Source organism: Leiobunum rupestre, chromosome 8 (assembly GCF_980474605.1).
Source record: "Leiobunum rupestre chromosome 8, qqLeiRupe1.1.hap1, whole genome shotgun sequence".
Classification (NCBI taxonomy): domain Eukaryota; kingdom Metazoa; phylum Arthropoda; class Arachnida; order Opiliones; family Sclerosomatidae; genus Leiobunum; species Leiobunum rupestre.
In genome coordinates, this window is record NC_143391.1 from 2,033,324 (window position 1) to 2,053,400 (window position 20,077).

Genomic DNA, 20,077 nt, shown 5'->3' on the forward strand with positions numbered 1-20,077 from the left:
TCTTCTAATGCGTTAGCGACAGTGCTGCTCAAAATTTGGGTGGTTAGCTTCACCTTCATACAGCTGAAAGCATTTGGGTAGATATGATTATAAGTGATTTTGGGCGCTAGTCTCAGCAACGAACCCGAATCAAGCTCGTACATATCCTGTAAATGTTACCATAGGATGAATTTTCCACTCTTTTTCAATAAGCTAATTGGTCTTAAAATTCCGTCTTTATGTTTTTTTTTCATTTAACCGCTATTAATCAATGCATTCTTTGTGGTTTTAATACCGTGGCATACATCCGAAATGAAAAAAAGGGGAGCTCCATTGTTGAAAGGATTTCTGGTCTTGTAGCCAACTTTGTCACTGTTAAGCTTCTGATCAACTTCAGTGCACATTTTAATTTGCTTCAGATTACATGTCAGGATGCTTTATCGCAAACTACTGATAGGATTTTAAAACCGGCTGCTTGAAGATTTTGTATCGCCTCCCATATTATTGAATATAAATCTTCAGCGTTTGAATTTCCACAAGGAAAATACGCGTAAGCATATTTAAAAGTAGTGGTTATCCCTCTAACCATTAGTTGTAAAATATGGCTGGCTAAGTTGACATTTGAGTTTAAATTCTTACAAGAACCTGTCATGAGAGCTTCGGCTTCCGCCACTTTATTTCGAAAGGTATTTAGGTTAGTAGCCCCAATTAACTCTCCAGTGCTACTGATGAATACAAGGTCCTGTTTCGCTTGAAGTTCGTCAATTATTAAAGAAAAATTGTTTGGATATTCTTCTAGATTTTCTATGTCTATCAAATTTCTCATTTCATCGAGTGTTGAGTCAATAAATCCGCTTTTGGTATTGAAATCCAGCGAGTAATTAAACTGAGTTATCTGCGATGGTAAGGAAAAGGCTTGTCTCATAGCTTCATATGTCGAGGCTGACTTTGCTTTGATGGAAAGGCACCATTGAATAATGGACGGATGCCATTTTCTAGGACGAGTTTTTTGTTCATAACTAACTTAAGTTGTTCGCGTAAAAACAGCCTTTGAAAAACAGATTTACTTTCGAACGGATTTTAAAGAAGAATATTTTTAAACTTCTGACATAAAAAAACCTTAATTCTTAAAGCTATTTTTAACTTTTGATTCTAATCGCTTTAACCGATTCGTTAATGTTGCATTCTTCTTATTTAGATTTGACACTTTCTCTTCTATTTGTTTTTTTTGTCATAAATCTTAGGTTTGTATTCTTTTTTAACTCTCCGCCTTGCATCTCTCTCCTCACCCGCACAGCAAAGACTTTCTTGTTAACCGACAACAGAGACATACATTTGCACGCTTTACTTAAAACATTTTTTCACATTTCATGGATCTGAGGCAGTTACTAGTATTACAAACGTTTACCGATTTCAAACACCGCCCTTTAAATAGTTCTAATAATGTACCTTTAACACCTTGACAACTGGACCACTTGCTTAATTCGTGAAATATTAATAATAAATCCTGGAGGCATGTTAAGGGCTTGTTAAAGTCTATTTCGGATGTTGTGAAGAAAGAGTGTTGGGTAGGAATTGTGGCGTTTCCAAAGAAAATGGTAACTAATAATGATTGTGATAATTCCAGTTTTAAAAATCCATTATTATCAGAACTACGTTTAAAAGTTAGCTTTTTAACGCATTTAACTGAATCTTGCACAATCTCTACGCCCCAATTAAGAGAATCGAAATGATTTAATTGGTAATTTAAAAAAATCTTATATATTTGGCGATATACAGTCTTTACTAAGAGCTAAGGGAGGTTGTGATGGTAAATTTTGGTTCTCTTTCAAAGGTAATTCTTGACAGCTAATGATCTCCCCCACATGCGTGCTGCTATCTTTCTCATATTGGGTATCAAGTAATATCTCTTGCGGCTCTTGAATGGTTTCAGTGTTTTTTGTCATGAGTACAGTGTTGACAGGTCCATTATCGCTTTGGCAAGATACAGATTAGGCTGTTTAACAATTACTTAAATTCCACCATGGCCTCCGGAATAACTATGGTCCAAAAGCATGTCTAGGTGAAAAATTTAAATAAGCCTAAAACAATGGAAACAAACCCTGGTTATGGTTAACATCATACCTGATTTCGTTTGTCAGGGACAGGATCCGGATATTCCAATGTAGGACCTAAGCCACCAAAGAAATGTTCTGAGCACACGTAATGATGTGATTTTACATTAATTGCGGATTGAAGATCATCACGGCCAATAGCATTTAGCCATCGTACACAAGCTTCAATATTTGAACATGGTTTTTTGACTGGATAGAAACTTATCCCCAGTGCTTTGGCCTTTTTTGATTGTTCACAATATTTACATAAACGATAAACACAGTATTTCTTACCCATTTCTGATTTAAAACAAATTTAATTGTTTAATTTAAAATAGAATATACACGCGATCGAGCATGAAGCAAATGCGTTACTGTACAACCCTCGGCGCTATTTCACAACGGCCAAAAATTTAAACAACTATAGAGGGAGCCTGCTAGCATGGTGCTAGAGAACGCCTCGGACGACGCGAAAGCGAACGGATGCTGACCCCCTTTTTTGTCAGCCCCTACTCCCCCCACCCTATGGGAGTTGGCATCAAGGTTCCCGCGTAAATAGCCTATTCATAAGGCCTCCTCTCTCTTCCTCCATGGTCTTCATGACGTCCAGAGCCCGACTTCCAAAAAGTCCGGAAAATATACTTCAAATATCGTTGGCCCGACGTCTAAATAAAATTGAAGCAAACAATCACTTGTCGGCATTGGGTCTGCATGAAGTGCACAAGCCAACAATAAAAATTTCTGGAATTTGTGTTGACTACACCGCTTAAAATATCCTTGGCCCGACCTCTAGAAAAAATGGAAGAAAAACTAACAAGTCGATATTGGGTCTTCATGAAGTGAAAATATACTTCAAATATCGTTGGCCCGACCGTCAGATATGCGTTGGCATAGCAAGCCCAATCTGACTTAAAAAAACTGAGTCTCAGGTTTTTAACAGCCCCTTAATATATCGTCGGGCCGACTGCTATGAAAAAATAAACAAAATGTTTAGTCGGCATTAAGTTGGCATGAAGCGTGTCATACGACGCGGACCCTTTCCCGACTAAGCGACCCTTATCCGACCTGAAATCGGATTCCGTGTGCTACTGGGGAAGAAAACGCAAAATAATCCCTAATCAAAGACTAAAGCATAGTGTGGTAACGTGTACAATAGGAAACCGAGACCTTAAATGAACAGTTGAGATCAACTTACTACCAAATAATCGATAAATTTATATCAGAAAGGAAAAACCGATTTTTAGAAAATAATAGCCTAATTAAAGGAATAACTGCATCTGACTCCGACTCGGAAAACCTTCTCGTAGAAAATGACGTCCTAGCCCACTCCAAAATTGTTGTATAAATAAAACATATGTACGCGATGTTAGATAAGATAAATAAAAAACTAGATCAACTAGATATATAAACGGATACCGAAATATCAGTGGCATTCCCTCTTGAGTCTTAATCAAATGTATTTATCTCTGTGTATTTATTATATCTGTAATTAATAAAAGTGATTTTAGACTATAATGTGCCGTCTCATCAATCGACTTGGACCTAACAAAATGGCGATGGGGATGAGATTCTGAACCATTACGTTGGATGTACATGAGTGGAGAGGAATCGACAAGAACAAACCAGACTCAACAAAATCCAAACGAGGTCCCTCGGCAACAATTTAGAAACATGGCCACGATAGGAAGATTGGAGATATTCGATGGTACAACAGAGCCTTGGAATCAGTATGCAGAGAGATTAGAGGCATATTTCCTGGTGAACGACATCACATCGATGGAAAAGAAGAGAGCAGTACTTATGACCATTCTGGATCCCAAGACGTACGCACTTCTATGAAATTTGATATACACTCGCTTTAATTTCGACCTAGATTCATTAAAAGGTCAAAATAAAATAGGCAGAAATTGAATAAAATCGAAAATTTTTAAAAGCGTAACAGACTGTTATCAGTATCTAATGACGATGGAAGGTGGCTTTTCCGACTGTTGCTCTGTGTATTCCCGTGGCCAATACTATTTCTGAAAGGAGTTTCAGTTCCTTGAATAGCATTGGAACGCGTCTACGAACAACAATGTGAGAGGATAGACTTTCCAACCTGGCCACATTATCCATTAATCGAAATTTATCATTTAAAAGAACATCCGATGTTAGGGGTTGATGAATTTGGGAAGAGCTCTAATCGCAGAGTGTCATTCATTGAGTAAAACGACTTTAATATTTAAAATAAGGGATAATTGGAATTGGGGATATTGGATAACTAACTGTTGGTTAAATTGAGGGAAAAGTGTAAAATTAATTTAATTTTAGCTTCAAATAATTTTGCAATAAGAAACACGGTGAACTCTTTCAAAACGGAGTTTAGTTAAAAGAAAGAAACGTGAAATTATCGATTGAAATTATTGCGTAGAGGGGGTCTCTAAATTCATCGGTGCCTACTTGGGAAACAAGTTGACAAGCCAAAATATACCTCTCCTCGGAGGAGTTTTTAATTTTCAATGAAACGTAACTGTATCTCAGCCTAAGAAAATATTATACTACACCCAATGGCAAAAAGAGGGCGTTTTTGGAAAAACCTTTTCCCTGATTCTAAGAAACTGCGTACGCAGCGATTACACTTTGCTCCGAAAATGCGAACGCGTTCGCAGCTCAGACAGACACGGTGGTTGTATAACCCCTCCTAGGGTACAAAGTCTCCTCGGAGAGGTAGAAATTTGGCGGCGCTACTGATGGTATCTGAAATATTTCACTTTAAATAGTACCTGACAACTGACCTTTGCACAGAAACAACATAATTGTTTAATTAGTAGGCCTCAGATTTTTACATTTGGATAAATAACATGCAATAAACTATTTAAAGATATTTTTAAAATTTGCGCAAAAAACTGCCTATTGCTCCAAATTGTCCCACCGTATCTTCCTGAATAATTGTTCTTTTTCAATGAAATATTTTATTTTCACATTATGGACAATGCGCTACAACTTTCACATTGGAATTTTTTGCCTAGCACCTTCCCACCAAAAAACAAAACTAAAAAAGGGGGAAATGTTCCAATTTTCTTTTAATTTTGATTTGATGCGTTCCCATACTAGAAATAATACCCTGTTTAAGGTTATTGCAAGAGCGGACTTTAACCTCCTCGGGGTTTAAAGAAGAACTATTGAGCTTGCTAGTTTAAAATTTAAACACCTAGATAATTTAACTCAAACTAATAGCCTTTTTAAAGACTAATTAGTTAGTATTATTATTTTAAACAGCTTTTTTCAAGGCTGAAAGCAGCTGCTTTTAAAAACAGCTTTTTCCAAGGCTGTAAGTAGCTGCTATTTAAAAGGAGTATTTTTCAAGGCTATTTTAAAAGTGCCTTTTGCAAGGCTATTATTAGCGACAACCTACTTTTTCAAACAGTCTTTTTTAGGCTATCTGTACCTTTTCAAACTGCGTTTTTAGGCTATTCCGAGTAACTTTTTTTAAAACAGCCTTTTTCAAGGCTATAATAAGTTACTTTTTTAAACAGCCTTTTTCAAGGCTATAATAAGTATAATTTTATTACAGCATTTTAATTGTTTTAAGCTCGCTTTTTATTAAGAGTCTTTACGGGTATTCCAACTATTTGCTGATACATCATTTTGCGAGAATCAGGAAAATTTGTATTCTTCAAAAGCAGCTCATAGAAGAAAGTTGATTTGGATGGTAAGTTTTAGGTTGAAGTTTTTAATATGAAAAGATTTAATAAATATCACGTTTCAGGGACTAAAAAAAGGAAGAGAAATTAAAACAAGAACTAATTATTTATCAAAAGGATACACTTCAAAAGTTCCTAAAATTTAAAACCGATAAAATTATTGAAGCCGAAAAAAACTACAGAACCAAGTGGTAAGGAAAATTTTTAGAGGAACGAAACACCTCGAACGCTAAACACGAAGAAATTGTTAATCGGCGAATTAAATGCTTGACAGTTGGTTAGCATTTACTGATTTTGTACCAGCAAAATATAAAAATTTAGACGAAGTACAACAATAAAACCTGTTACAGATATTAGCATTAGTAAAGTCAATAACCCAGTGCAGCTTTAACTGAAAAACATTCCCACGAACCGATTTTTGTCGGAAAAAAAGGAAGTTTCAATTCAAATTGGTATGGTAAATTTCCAAAGCTAGAATATTCGTTTGAAACAACAAGGCGTATTGCTTTTGCTGTCGTTATGTTTCTACTATTAAGAATTCTTTGACTAAAGGTTATTCAGACTGCTAAAATAGATACCAAAGATTTAAAAACACACATAAGCTCGGATAAATCCCCCCACATATTTGCATACGAAAAGTTCCAAATGTATTTTCAGAAGAAAAATCACGGATCAGTCGCAACGGAAATCGATAATCAAAGACAAAGCGACGTTTCGCGGATCACGCGACGTTTTAGCTACTCGTGTTCAAATTGTGATTATTTGCGCTCAGCAAGATATTGCTTTAAAGGGACATATGAAATGGATGAAGCAGACAACAGAGGTAAAGTTATCGAAATTTTAGAGATGGTAAAGAATACGAGCCCTTATTTAAAAATAAATTAGATAATATGTTCAATAACCTGAAGTACACTGTTTGTAAAACTCAGAATGATTTAATTTCTTTGAATGGTAACATAATTCTAACGATTATTAAATCATAAATTTATAATTCTGGTGGATACTACACTGTTATTGCGGACGAGTCGAGAGATACAGGTGGCTTAGCAATTGAGTGTATGATACACTTATAATGGGGCCGTCAAAAGAAGATTCCTCAGATTTTTAAACCTAAACTCAATTGACGCTAAATCAATTTCTTATGATCAAAATTGTAAAATGAAGTAGACTTAACATTAACAATTCCTTTTCTCAAAGTTATTATGGCACGAGTGTTATGTCAGGAGTTATAAGTGATGTAAACATTGAAATTCAAACCGCTGTTGAAGACCCTTGTCCCTACATACACTCTTATGCTCATCGTTTTAAGTTAGTTTTAATAGATTATGGTTCGACGTTTGGGCAATTAACAATTTTCAGTGCAATTCAGTACCTAGATCCGAGTTTTTTTTGGAATCAAAAAGGGCTCTCAATTATAAGGATGTATTGAAAATGCCCGAAAGTGATTAACTACTTTATTATTAACTTTATACATTATTATTGAAAATGGTAAATCGGAAGAGTCGGCGAAGTGTAGAGGTTATATTTCGCAGTTTCAAAAATTGGTACTTTTAATTGTTTGAAACGAGGTGCTAAGAAGAACCAATGGTCTTTTGAAATATTAAAAAAACTTTAAATTGGCATATTCACGAGCCGTTGCTTTGTGCAAAGCTACAGTTACTGAACTAACATTGTAAGTGAAATGAGACATGAAGAAATGATACTTAATTTATTGAAATATGGGACGAAGCTTTCAAAACTTGCCAAAACAGTTGATGTTTCAATGACATATCCAAAGAGTTAATTTGTTAGCTGGAAAAGGGTTGTTACTTTAGTAAGAAACTGAAAGACAGCATAGTTTACGATAGCTTATGAAACAGGGAAAATTAAAACACAAACGTGGATAAAATTACCGAATAAATGCATAAAAGGTTGACCGAATAATTTTCCGTAATAAATGGTTTATTTGCGTCTGATCCTCAGAGTGTAAAATTTCTTAACAAGGCTGATGTTATAAATTTTTGGCATATTTGTGTGAGATTTCAATTCATACATTAGGGGTGTGCCAAGTTTTGGTTAGACCAAATAATTCGATCGAATACCAAATCGAATAGCATTTGGGAAAGTTCGCGAATATTCGTTTTTCTTGATCAAATAGTCGAATATTCGAAAAGATAGGAAAAACGTATTTGGTATTTTCAAATAATTTGAAACTGGTCAAATAACCGCGGGTCTTTTTCTAATTTGTTGAGTTTCAAGGCCATCAGAGGAGAACGCTGTGAAATTTCCGAACTAGTGCTTATTTCTGGCACCTCTCTTTAGGCCACAGCTGCCAGGACCATATGAAGAGTAACTTGCACGTCCATTATTCATACCGTGTGAATTACAACTTCTTAGCGAAACGCAGAAGCTGTTTTTTTAGCGCCTATTGGCTAGATTATTCGTGTTCTTTGTTATGAAATTTTCTAGAATAGCAAAGTAAAACTAAACCGTAAACCAAGTTCAAAACAAAACTAATAACTGGGAGAAAGGTTGAAGTAAGTAACTTTTTGGATTTTTTGGTTTTGAATTTTTTAGTTCACTAAATAATTGGTTTAAAATTATTATAAATTAAATTAAATATTATTTTTTTATTTGTTATAAAAGATCTGCTCCTTCGTGTTTTACATAAATTTGAAAACTCGATATTTTAATAAAGTGTTTGCAAAGCATGAAAAATATAGCAGATCCTTTGATTTTAATTGTAGTTAGTAGTTACTAAATAATAAAAGTCGCTAGTTGACTTGGACCTGGGGTAGTTAAACTTTAAAAATGTGTATTTTAAATTTTGTTTGTAAAGGTTTTCTTTGAAAAGTTTAGTATTATAGTTTAAATTTATTAAATAAAATATAAATTATACATTTGGTTTAGTATTTTACTATTGCAAGTAAAATGAACAGTGATTTCAATTACTTTTTTTATTTTTTTGATAAGAATGCCAACTATTTACTTATTTCAAAACAAATACGTCGCATTATTTGGTATTCGAAATACTATTTGGTATGTGATTAGTTAATAGGCTTAAAATTTTGCTCTAAAAATATTCGACCAAATTATTTGACGTTATAAATATTCGATTTGGTATTTGACGTGCCTTGAAAAAAATATTTGATATTCGATTCGATCCCCAAAAAATGGTATTTGCACACCTCTATACCTGGCGGAGTGGTTAGCACTTTCGCCTCGCAGCAAGAGGAGCCGGGTTCGATCCCAGCTTGCGGCACTGGGTGAAAACTCTGAACAACTCCTTCTGCGTAGAGTTTGCAAGTTCTCTCCTCACTGGTTTAAGGGGTTATCCCCCGAGATCTTCGGTTTCCCCTTCCATAAAAACTTGTTAAGGTTAACGGTAATAGTTAGTGTAGGGAGCTGTTGGCTCGAACGCGTGGCATGCAGGGCTTGCCACCACCCTCCTACGCATTGTAACCCGGCCACCTGAATTAATGGCTTCAAAAGTCGCTGGATGACTTAGGCCTAAGGTGGTATCTAGGGTATTAGCCTAGCTGATTATTATCCATTAAAGATAGAATAAACGTTGTTAAACGCCTTACGACAACCGAACACATTAAATAGACTCTGTTCGGTTGTACACATCGTAATTTTGTATAGTACAGGTACCTATATTCGTTTTCAAATGTTTATATAGCGCACGCGCGCGTGAAAGTGAGTTTTTGGTTGCTGTTAAAAAAGGTGTTATTTTTTGCGCGTGTAAAAATAAATTAACGGCCAGTTCTGTTTTGAAATAAGAGGAAAAAGGTTTACCGGTTTTTATGTCGGAAAAGTTCGCGTCTTTTATTTCGCTGTTCACGACATTTTTTGGTCCGTCGAGCCGGATACATTCGTCAACTTGATTATGTTCCTCAACTAATCATCGAATCGGCTATCTTTCCGTGAGAGACAGTGAAAATTAGCGTGGATTCTCCGTTGGAAACCGTTTAAACCATCGATCATATCCCGATCGTAAACGAATCAACATAAGTCATCATGGATGTTCTGGTGAGAAGAAGAGCAGCTATCAAGGGACAGATCACCAGGATTGAAAATGCGGTGGGTCAAACAGCAACGAATCTATCTGACGTCGCCTTGAAGCTGTATGTAGACAAGGTGGAAAAACTATCGAAAGACTTGGATGAGGTTCACGATGCCGTAGTTGCAAATATCGATCCCGACGACGACGATTTCGCGGATCACGAAGATGAATACAACCCCCTAATCGCTCGACTCGAAGATCTGACAATCCTACTCGTCACTGAATCGAATGAAAGAGCAGCAAACATTCCAGTGAGACAAGTCAGACCAGCTAGTGATGTACGTTTACCGAAGCTGGAACTTCCATCATTCAGCGGTGGTTACGTCGATTGGCTTCCATTTCACGATCTCTTCACGGCCACCGTACACAACAACGAATCGCTCACCGGAGCTCAGAAGTTTCAGTATTTGAAGTCATCATTACGAAACGAAGCAGCGCTCCTAGTTCCATCTATTCCGGTAACTGACGCTAATTATCTGGAAGCTTGGGATATCTTAAACAATCGGTTCAACAATACCCGGGAAATCATCGATGCACACGTAAAACGTATCTTCAGTCAAACTAACGTCATCCAAGAATCTTCATCCGCTTTACGAACGCTCATCGATACCACCGCTGAATGCATAAGGGCGCTCAAGGTTCTCAAAGAACCAGTACAACATTGGGACTCCATACTACTTCATCTTGTAAAGGAAAAACTGGATTCAGAATCTCGCCGACAATGGGAACTTTCCCTGAGGGGGACCGAAAGACCAACTTTCGAGGATCTCGTTACATTTCTTGAACAACGGGCCAGAGCCTTAGCAGCAGCTCCGCCTACAACTACTGCAATCAAGTCGAAGCCTCCATTACATCAGAGACCGAGTACAAAGGCTCATCATGGTGCTCTGAGCGAGACGTGTCACTTTTGCAACGAAACACACTCTGTATACAAATGTACCAATTTTCTGAATGCATCTTCGGACGAGCGTTGGAACATGGTCAAGAGGAGTGCCATGTGTTTCAATTGCTTACGAACCGGTCATCAAAGCAATGACTGCAAATCTGGTCATTGTAGGAAATGCAACGCACGACATAACACACTTCTACATCAAGAGAAGGAATTAACGAAGACGAAGGCAACCTCCGGTGTAGTTTCATGCCCATCTCGTGAAATAATTGGATCAACCCAAGTTATCTTGGCAACCGCAATGGTCCAAGTCAAGGGACTTGACGAGCAACTTTATCCAGCCCGAGCGCTTCTGGACTCGGGTTCTCAAGCCAGTTTCATCACGGAACAATTCACGAGGAAACTAAGATTGAAGCGAACACGTTTCAACGTCTCAGTTGACGGAATTGGAGCAACCGGAATAAACACCTCTCAAGGCAGTGTCATGGTGAATATTCAGTCAAATATCATTAACACGTCGGAGGTCATCGTCGAGGCAATCGTCCTGAAAAAGGTCACGGATTATTTACCTAACAGTCCGTTCGATCCTGGAAATTGTCTACACTTGAAAGGCTTAACACTTGCTGATCCAACTTTTCATAGCCCTGGACAAGTGGATATTTTACTAGGTGCTGACGTGTATCTAGAGCTCTTACAAGATGGCATTTGCAAGGGGAAAGAAGGTCTTCCAGGTGCCTTTAATACTCTTTTCGGATGGGCAGTTTCCAGTCCATTGCTGATGGCCGGAAGAAGTTCGAAAATAAAGGTCCACCATTGTACATTGGAAGCAGATTTGAAACATCTTTGGGAGCTAGAAGACATCCAGCCTCGAAGAATACTATCTCCAACAGAAATTCAATGTGAAAAGAACTTTGAAGAATCACATACACGTGACTCTACAGGAAGATTCACTGTACGATTACCAAAGATAAACGATGCACCAAAACTTGGAGATTCTAAACAAATGGCAATCCGTCGATTCTCTCACTTAGAACGACGTCTACGTGTTAACCCGAATCTCTATGAGGAGTACCGCAAGTTCATGGGGGAATACATTGCCCTTGGACATATGGAACTCATTCCCTCGAATGAAATAAAAATCGAAACCAATCCATCTTACTACGTGCCTCATCATGCGGTATTCAAAGAAGACAGTACCACCACGAGAGTTCGTGTGGTGTTCGACGCCTCTGCCAAATCTACAACTGGAGTTTCCCTAAACGATCATCTGCTAGTGGGGCCAAAACTTCAAGATGATTTGGTCAACCTCCTTATTCGCTTTCGTCAACATCGCATTGTAATGAAAGCAGACCTTGCCAAAATGTTTCGTCAAATTAGAGTACATCCAGACGACTCCGATCTTCAAAGAATTGTTTGGCGAAACAACTCACACGAACCCTTGCTCGAATACCGTTTGCTAACGGTTACATATGGAACCGCATCAGCGCCATACCTAGCAACTAAAGTCTTGAAGCAACTCGGCCATGACGTGAAAGAGACACTTCCGTTGGCATCTTCGGCTTTACAAAATGACTTCTACATGGACGATCTAATGACAGGCGACGAAACGATTGAGAACGTTTTAAGACTTCAGTCAGAAATCATTCAAGCTACATCTCAAGCAGGATTTGAAATAAGGAAATGGGCGTCGAATGAAGCTGCATTATTGGATACACTACCAGCCAACATGAAGGATTTACAAAAGCCACTATGCATCGAGAACGACGAATCAGTCAAGACTCTTGGCCTATATTGGACTCCTTCGGCTGATAATTTCTCGTTTATGGTTACTTCTCCAGCGTCAAGAAGTTCAATCACTAAACGTACGATTCTTTCGGATACAGCAAGGATATTCGATCCTCTGGGACTGTTGGCACCAGTAACCGTTCGAGCGAAACTGATGTTACAGGAAATGTGGCAGCTAAAATTTAATTGGGATGAGCAACTTCCCCAACCACTTGAAGCTAAATGGAGGTAGTTTCGAACCGATTTACCAGAAATTGAAAACATTACGGTTCAACGGCACATTTCGCAAGCTAATGCTACAGACATTAGCCTGCATGGATTTTGTGACGCATCGGAGAAAGCGTACGCAGCTGCCGTATACCTGAAGACGGTGAATAACAACGGACAAATCAAAATACAACTGATCGCTGCGAAAACAAGAGTCGCTCCGCTCAAACAAATCACACTTTCGAGACTGGAATTATCTGGTGCATTACTTTTGGCTTCTCTGATTCAACTGATCAGGGAGTCATTGAGATTGGATATAGCTGATGTTCATTGCTAGTCGGACTCAACAATCGTCCTAGCTTGGTTGAAAGCTCCACCGCAACGTTGGAAAACGTTCGTAGCCAATCGAGTGTCAGAAATCCACGAGAAACTACCGAGAGCGCAATGGCATCACATTTCAGGAGACAGCAACCCTGCAGATTGCGCTTCTCGAGGAATATCCGCTAGCGAACTGGGAAATCATGGTCTCTGGTGGCATGGACCGCTGTGCCTTATTTTCGCCGCAACAACGCAAGAACTACATGAACTCTCAGAGCCAAATGAATCTTTATCCGAGGAAAGACGAATTATTTCTTTAGTAACACATCATCAAATGGATTTCACGCTCCTTTCCAAATTTTCAGCGCTTAAAAAACTCATTCATATCACCGCCTACATTCTACGTTTTGTCTTCAATTCGCGAAATGCGACAAAATTGAGGATTACTGGACCTTTATCGAAGGAAGAGAACGAAAAGGCGCTATCCCATTGGATTCGGGTCGTCCAAAGCAACAGTTTTAACGAAGAGATAGTTTGCCTTAAACAAAACAAGGAATTACCACGGAAAAGTAAAATCCTTTCGATGCGTCCGTACATCGATCAAGATGGGATTCTTAGAGTTGGTGGCAGACTTTGCCACTCCAACTTACCATACGAACAAAGGCATCCGGCACTGTTACCGAGACAGAGCAAATTAACAGAACTTCTAATACAACACGAGCACGAAAAACATTTTCACGGAGGTGCTCAACTACTAACTTCTGTCTTACAGAAACGTTATTGGATCGTCGGTCTTCGTGATGCCATACGTTTCCATATCAGAAGATGTGTTTCATGTGTACGACAGCAGGCAGTCACTGTAAAGCAACTTATGGGCGATTTACCACCAGCGAGAGTAAATCCTGCTCGGCCATTTTTGAAGTGTGGAGTCGACTACGCAGGACCATTTACCCTTAAACTAATGAAGGGACGAAGTCACCTCAGGTTTAAGGGATACATTGCCGTCTTCGCTTGCTTTACCACAAGATCAATTCATCTTGAACTTGTCAGTGACATGACCACCGAAGCATTTCTGGCAGCATTGAAACGCTTTGTTGCTCGACGAGGAAAATGCGCCGACATTTACAGCGACTGTGGAACCAACTTTACAGGAGCCGATCGAGAGATGAAAACATTCATCAAATTCATAGTCTCTACAAACAACAACGATCAAGTATCACGATGGCTCGCAGACGAAGGAATCAATTGGCACTTCAACCCGCCTGCAGCGCCACATTTTGGAGGCCTCTGGGAAGCCGGGGTGAAGTCCGTCAAGTATCATCTGAAACGAGTTCTTGGCACCATGGTTCTAAACTTTGAAGAAATGCAAACGCTTCTTTGCCAAATCTAAGCTTGCTTAAATTGACGTCCTTTAACGGCGTTAAGCTCGGATCCAAACGACTTCAATGCGTTGACACCTGGACATTTCCTAATCGGAGATGCGCTCACCGCAATACCCGAACCCGATCTCACTTCTGAAAACGTCAACCGCCTGTCACGTTGGCAATTGGGCCAACAAGTACTGCAGCACTTTTGGAACCGTTGGCGAAATGAATTCCTCTCTCGCCTTCAACAACGTCCAAAGTGGACTACACCAAAACCGAATCTACGAGTCGGCGACTTGGTCTTGCTCAAGGATGAAGATTTACCTCCAACCAAGTGGAGAATGGCAAGAATCACTGAACTTCATCCAGGACAAGACAATCAAGTTCGCGTCGTAACTGTCAGAACCTCTGACAAATCACTGAAAAGACCCGTAGTTAAATTATGCCAGTTACCACTAGACTGATTTTAATTGTATTCAAACTGTTTACTAAGGGTTATTTATGTATGCAAATGTAACTTTTCGGACCTTTACTATCTCATTTGAAATTCGTTATTTCAAGGCGGGCGGAATGTTCGGTTGTACACATCGTAATTTTGTATAGTACAGGTACCTATATTCGTTTTCAAATGTTTATATAGCGCACGCGCGCGTGAAAGTGAGTTTTTGGTTGCTGTTAAAAAAGGTGTTATTTTTTGCGCGTGTAAAAATAAATTAACGGCCAGTTCTGTTTTGAAATAAGAGGAAAAAGGTTTACCGGTTTTTATGTCGGAAAAGTTCGCGTCTTTTATTTCGCTGTTCACGACAGACTCAAAACTGCCACAAGAGTATTTTGGCACATTAATCCGGTAATGTTTAAAAAAAATTCTCGTTTGCATTTTGATAAGAGAATAAAGTGTCTGGTATCATTTTCTTCAGAAAAATGAGCCCAATTCGAATTTCGATGGTACTAGTTCGTGAGAGGCGACAGGTGGGCGCTAGCCTCAATGCTTTTTTTTAATTTTTTTAAATACTATGATTTAATAAATCTAATTTTATTAACTCATAAATATGTTCATGCAGGTCTGACCTTTCTTCATAAAAAATATAACTTGATATGTAACATATTTCGTCACCAGAGTAGCAACATAGCTGACCCCGCCCGTTCTCATTGAACTTCGTTAATATTTCCAAAAAATATGTCGTTTGAGCTATAAAATGAAAATCTACCATTAATATAATGATGGTTACGGAGTAGAAGGGGCTAAAATGAAATGATTATGTTTAGAAGATAATAAGAATTTCGTTTTCATTTTAAAATACAGCTTTAATGATAAAATTTGATAATTCTTGTACCATATTAATATATATATTGAATGAGTTGTTTTACATATCCAAATCACTGTCTTCAGTGCCACTTGAATTGCATTTTGCATTCTCATTTTAACAAAGGCAATATCACAATTTCTTTATCAGCTCCACACAAACACATTTCAATTCAACGCAAACGTGGTTTTTGTGTCGCACATTTGCAAGGAGGCCTACAATGTCCACGCTGGCAATTGTATTTGACGCAATCCAGGACTTCTTCAGGAGCACATGGTAAATCGCAAAGTACTGGCGCATAGGCTCCGTTTTCCAAATACCACCCATATTCTGCGGCTGGAGGCAAATTCGGGTGTTGCAGGTAATCGTTTTCCCATTCCATGCGTTGAAAGTGAGCTCGGCGAATAGCTGGCATCAGAGCGCCAAGAGTTAGCGGAAGCGTGAGAGATTGCGCTAGTCTTGTTGCCATCTGCTCAATGTCGCTGCAATGAGTAGAATTCGACGAAAGCGTTTCCTTTACTATCATGCACCGGGCGCCGTCATAGGTGGAAGCGCCGAAACGGGATCGGGACCACGGGACCAATAATTTTTGACCGCAACCCGAGACGCCTGACAATATAATTTTGCACCCTAAAAAAATATCAAAGTAAGGAAACAAAATCAATAAAATATATTTTATTAACATATTATATTTAGTCATGCCCAACTATACAAACTATATTATTTTCATTCGTGTATTTTGCTTTACTATATTATTTCCCTTCCAAGTTCCACATGCACGAAGTAATCTCGATTCGATTTCGTTGGGAAATTAATCGGTATATAATATCAAATTCGCGATAGAGCAGAACCAACGACGTAGTAAAGAAGAACAAACCGAAATTCGTTGTATTTGAAGCAAATTATTTGTTGTGAAATTAGTTAAAATTGTCAATTTAGAACGGTAGTCTAAAACTCTAGACGAAAGGCCCTTATGAAAGTTTCTAGTTGTGTAACGAACTTTCACAGAAGCAGTCAAGTTTTCAGCAGAAGAAAATTTCAGGTACTATGTGTCAGTATCTAACTTATTAGTAATTAGTAATGAAATGAATACTAAACTTTTAACGTTAGTTTTGCCAAAATATAAGTTATATTATATAACGGTAGGTAATAGTTAGGAACAATATTAGTAATAGTCCTGTAATCCTGTTTATAAAAGAAAAGTTACTTTTTATAAAAAGGACTATTACTATAATAATAAAAATTTTATTAGTCAGGAAAAGAAAGTGAAATACACTTATTGAGCCCTGAAACACGAAATATACAAACAAAAGAAAACAATATGAACGAAAGTGACATACGATATGGGTATACAGTGTGTCAGAATTTATAGCCCGCGTGTTACTAGGTACGCCGCGGCAAAACCAGCATGGGCAGCAGAACCCTACTACTGATGGTCGCACCCTTAACGCAAGCCGCTCAACCCAGCAGAAGGTGCAGCAAGGGTTCGACCAGCTCGCCACTTCGCACACAGCAGTGGGAATGAGAGCGGATGCTCTGGCAACTCCGGCTGACAACCTACCTAGGAAGGTAGAGAGCCAAACCCTTTGGAAAGAGGTCCTAAAGGGGAACGACGGGATTTCAGAGTAAACCTTTTACGACAAGTACAAATACAGCTTCTGAGATTTTCTACCGATACGTCTCTTTTCATGGATTTTACGAAGATCTCAATGATTGCTCTTCGGGATTCTCCCTGGTTCTTTGTTTGCAAAAGATGCAGGTGTCCGTCTTCAATGTGCTTGCCATGTTGCACTTGTTTAAAAATACTAAATTGTAATCCTTAGTATTTCGTAACCACTGTTATATACAAAGAATTAAACCAAAACATCGATATTCCCAACAAAACGCTAAAACAAAACTACATTTAAACAGTCTTATAGGCTCACCGAAATAAAGTTCAGTTTATGTATCACCTTGTCCTGCGAATTATTCTACACAAATCCAAAAAGATAAGGGTAGTTACATTTGAATCTTGAACTGGCCAGTATTCTCTCACTTCGATTTATATTTTAAGTCTCCGGTTTCACCAAAGAAAACCAAGCAATGTTATGGAACGATCGGCCTTACACTGTACAAAACGTTTAGTGGTGAACTAGTTTGTACTTGGAAAAGCTAGATGGGAGGGAACACATCCGGTTCCGGGTCCAGCGTAAGTCTATAAGCCGGAAATCAACATGGCCCCTATCTCAGCCCACCACATAAATTCTATTCCTTAATTGTTTATTTCATATTAATAATTTTATAAATATTTATATCCATAATGAATCATTGAGGTGGGCTACCGCCCACTTGTCGCCGCATACGAACTAGTACCATCAACATTAGGAATTGGCTCATTTTAATGAAGAAAATGATATCAGACGCTTTATTCTATCATCAAAGTGCAAACGAGAAACATGACCACACTGTCGCGACTAACTTACCAAGAATTTACTCGAACTCATTTTAAAACTCAATCAACAATTTATTCAACTAAAACTTAAATTAAAAGGAGAAAATCATGAGAACGGAGAGAGAACTGACCCCCGATTACAAAACTTCCTGTTTATATACTACTACAATTTGTTCTTTTTTACAATCTATTATACTTATGTTTATACAAAAAATTCTTTATCGCTTTCCCGATGACACTGTCATCTTCTGATAATTCGAGGTTGTGCAGCATCTGGATGGCTCGTTTTAGGATGGTACCGCAGCTCTGCAGAGTACGTATGAGTCAGTGGGCGAGAATTCAGGACCGCTTCAATTTCTGTTAGCGTGGTTGTTAACCCTTCTGGGCTCAAGGTGGTACGACCGATGGTTTTCTTTAGGCAGGATTTAACTGAGCGGACGAGGCGCTCCCAGAATCCGCCCCACCATGCGGCACGTTCCACTATATACTTCCATTGGATTTCTTTATAGATCAGGAACTCTTGTACTTCTTTAGATTGGATGGTCCGGAACATCTCAGCCAGGTCTTTCTCGGAACGTTTGAACGCTTTTGCGTTATCGGAGTAAAGGGTATTGCACATCCCTCGTTTTGCCAGGAATCGTCGAAAGGACAACAGGAACTTTTCAGCACTCATGTCGGTGACCAATTCTAAGTGTAGCGCTCGAGTGACTGCACATGTATAGAGTGCTATGTAAACTTTGGACTGCTGATTGGTCGCCTCGTCATATACATAGAGTGGTCCGGCAAAGTCAAGGCCTGTGACATGAAATGGTGCTGCTTCTGTGATTCGATCTCGTGGCAGCGGTGCAAAAACTTGCCTCCCGGCGTTGACGGACAACCTCCGGCATACATAGCATTTCTGGATTACATTCTTGACTAGCTGGCGACCTTGTAAGACCCAATATGTTTCTCGCAACTGAGTCATGGTACTATTGAATCCCGCGTGCATGACCTTCTCGTGACAGTCTTTAACTAGCAGCCTTGTTAGATGGTGTTTTGATGGCAAGATTACTGGATGCCTTTCTTCGTACCCAAGATTCGATTTCTGTAAACGTCCGCCAATACGTAGAATACCATGGTCTAAAAATGGAGTGAATTGAGCTATCTTCGATGACTTGTATAGAGATTGACTATTCTTTAAGCAACTGATTTCTGCAGCGAAAGATTCTTCTTGTACTTTTAGAAGCCAATGATTTCTTGCTAAGGCGATCTCTTCAGCGCATATCGGACCTCTGGCTCTATCTTCTTGAGAAAGTCTGGCGTTTTTTACGAAACGCAAGATCCAGGCAGTGATGCGAAATGTTTGACTTGCTGAATGATATTTGTTGACGTAGAATAAAGCTTCTTTTGGCTGAATGACGCAACTCAGGACTGAGACTTTTCTTTCCTCTACGATTGTTTCGAGTTTGGCAAGTGACGTAGGAAACTTTGTTTTTGGCCATTGTTCTTCTACTTCTGATAACCAGGTAGGACCGTTCCACCATTTCGGATTGGCAATTAATTCTTTTACGGTAAACCCTCTGGATGGCAAATCTGCCGGGTTGTCTTGACTTCTGCAATGTGACCAGTGGCTAGGATCGGTTATGGACTGAATCTCTGACGTACGATTAGCCACGAAAGGCTTCCATTCTCGGATTTGTCCTCGAATCCAATAAAGGACTATCTCTGAGTCGGACCAGCAGTGATATCTCGTGACCCTTCCTTCGAATAGTGCCAGTGTACTTCTTAAAAGTCTAGCTCCTATGAGCTCTGCCATGAGCTCCAGTCGAGGTAGACTCAGTTTCTTCAGTGGTGCTACTCGTGATTTTGATGAGACCATAGATACTCCATAACTTCCAACTTCGGTATGATACGGTATGTAGGTAACTGCGGCGTATGATTTTTCGCTTGCATCGCAGAAAAGATGGACTTCTACTCCAGTGACTATGCTTCCAGCGTTC

The 20,077-nt window shown here is 38.8% G+C and overlaps 1 protein-coding gene across 1 annotated transcript; it reads right to left on the reverse strand.

Moving 5' to 3' along the window:
* Positions 1-18,339: 18,339 nt before the first annotated feature.
* On the reverse strand, positions 18,340-19,956 carry LOC149931655 (uncharacterized). Its single transcript, XM_090156576.1, has one exon. It carries the CDS (start codon positions 19,954-19,956, stop codon positions 18,340-18,342), a length of 1,617 nt encoding a protein of 538 aa, XP_090012702.1.
* Positions 19,957-20,077: the final 121 nt, after the last annotated feature.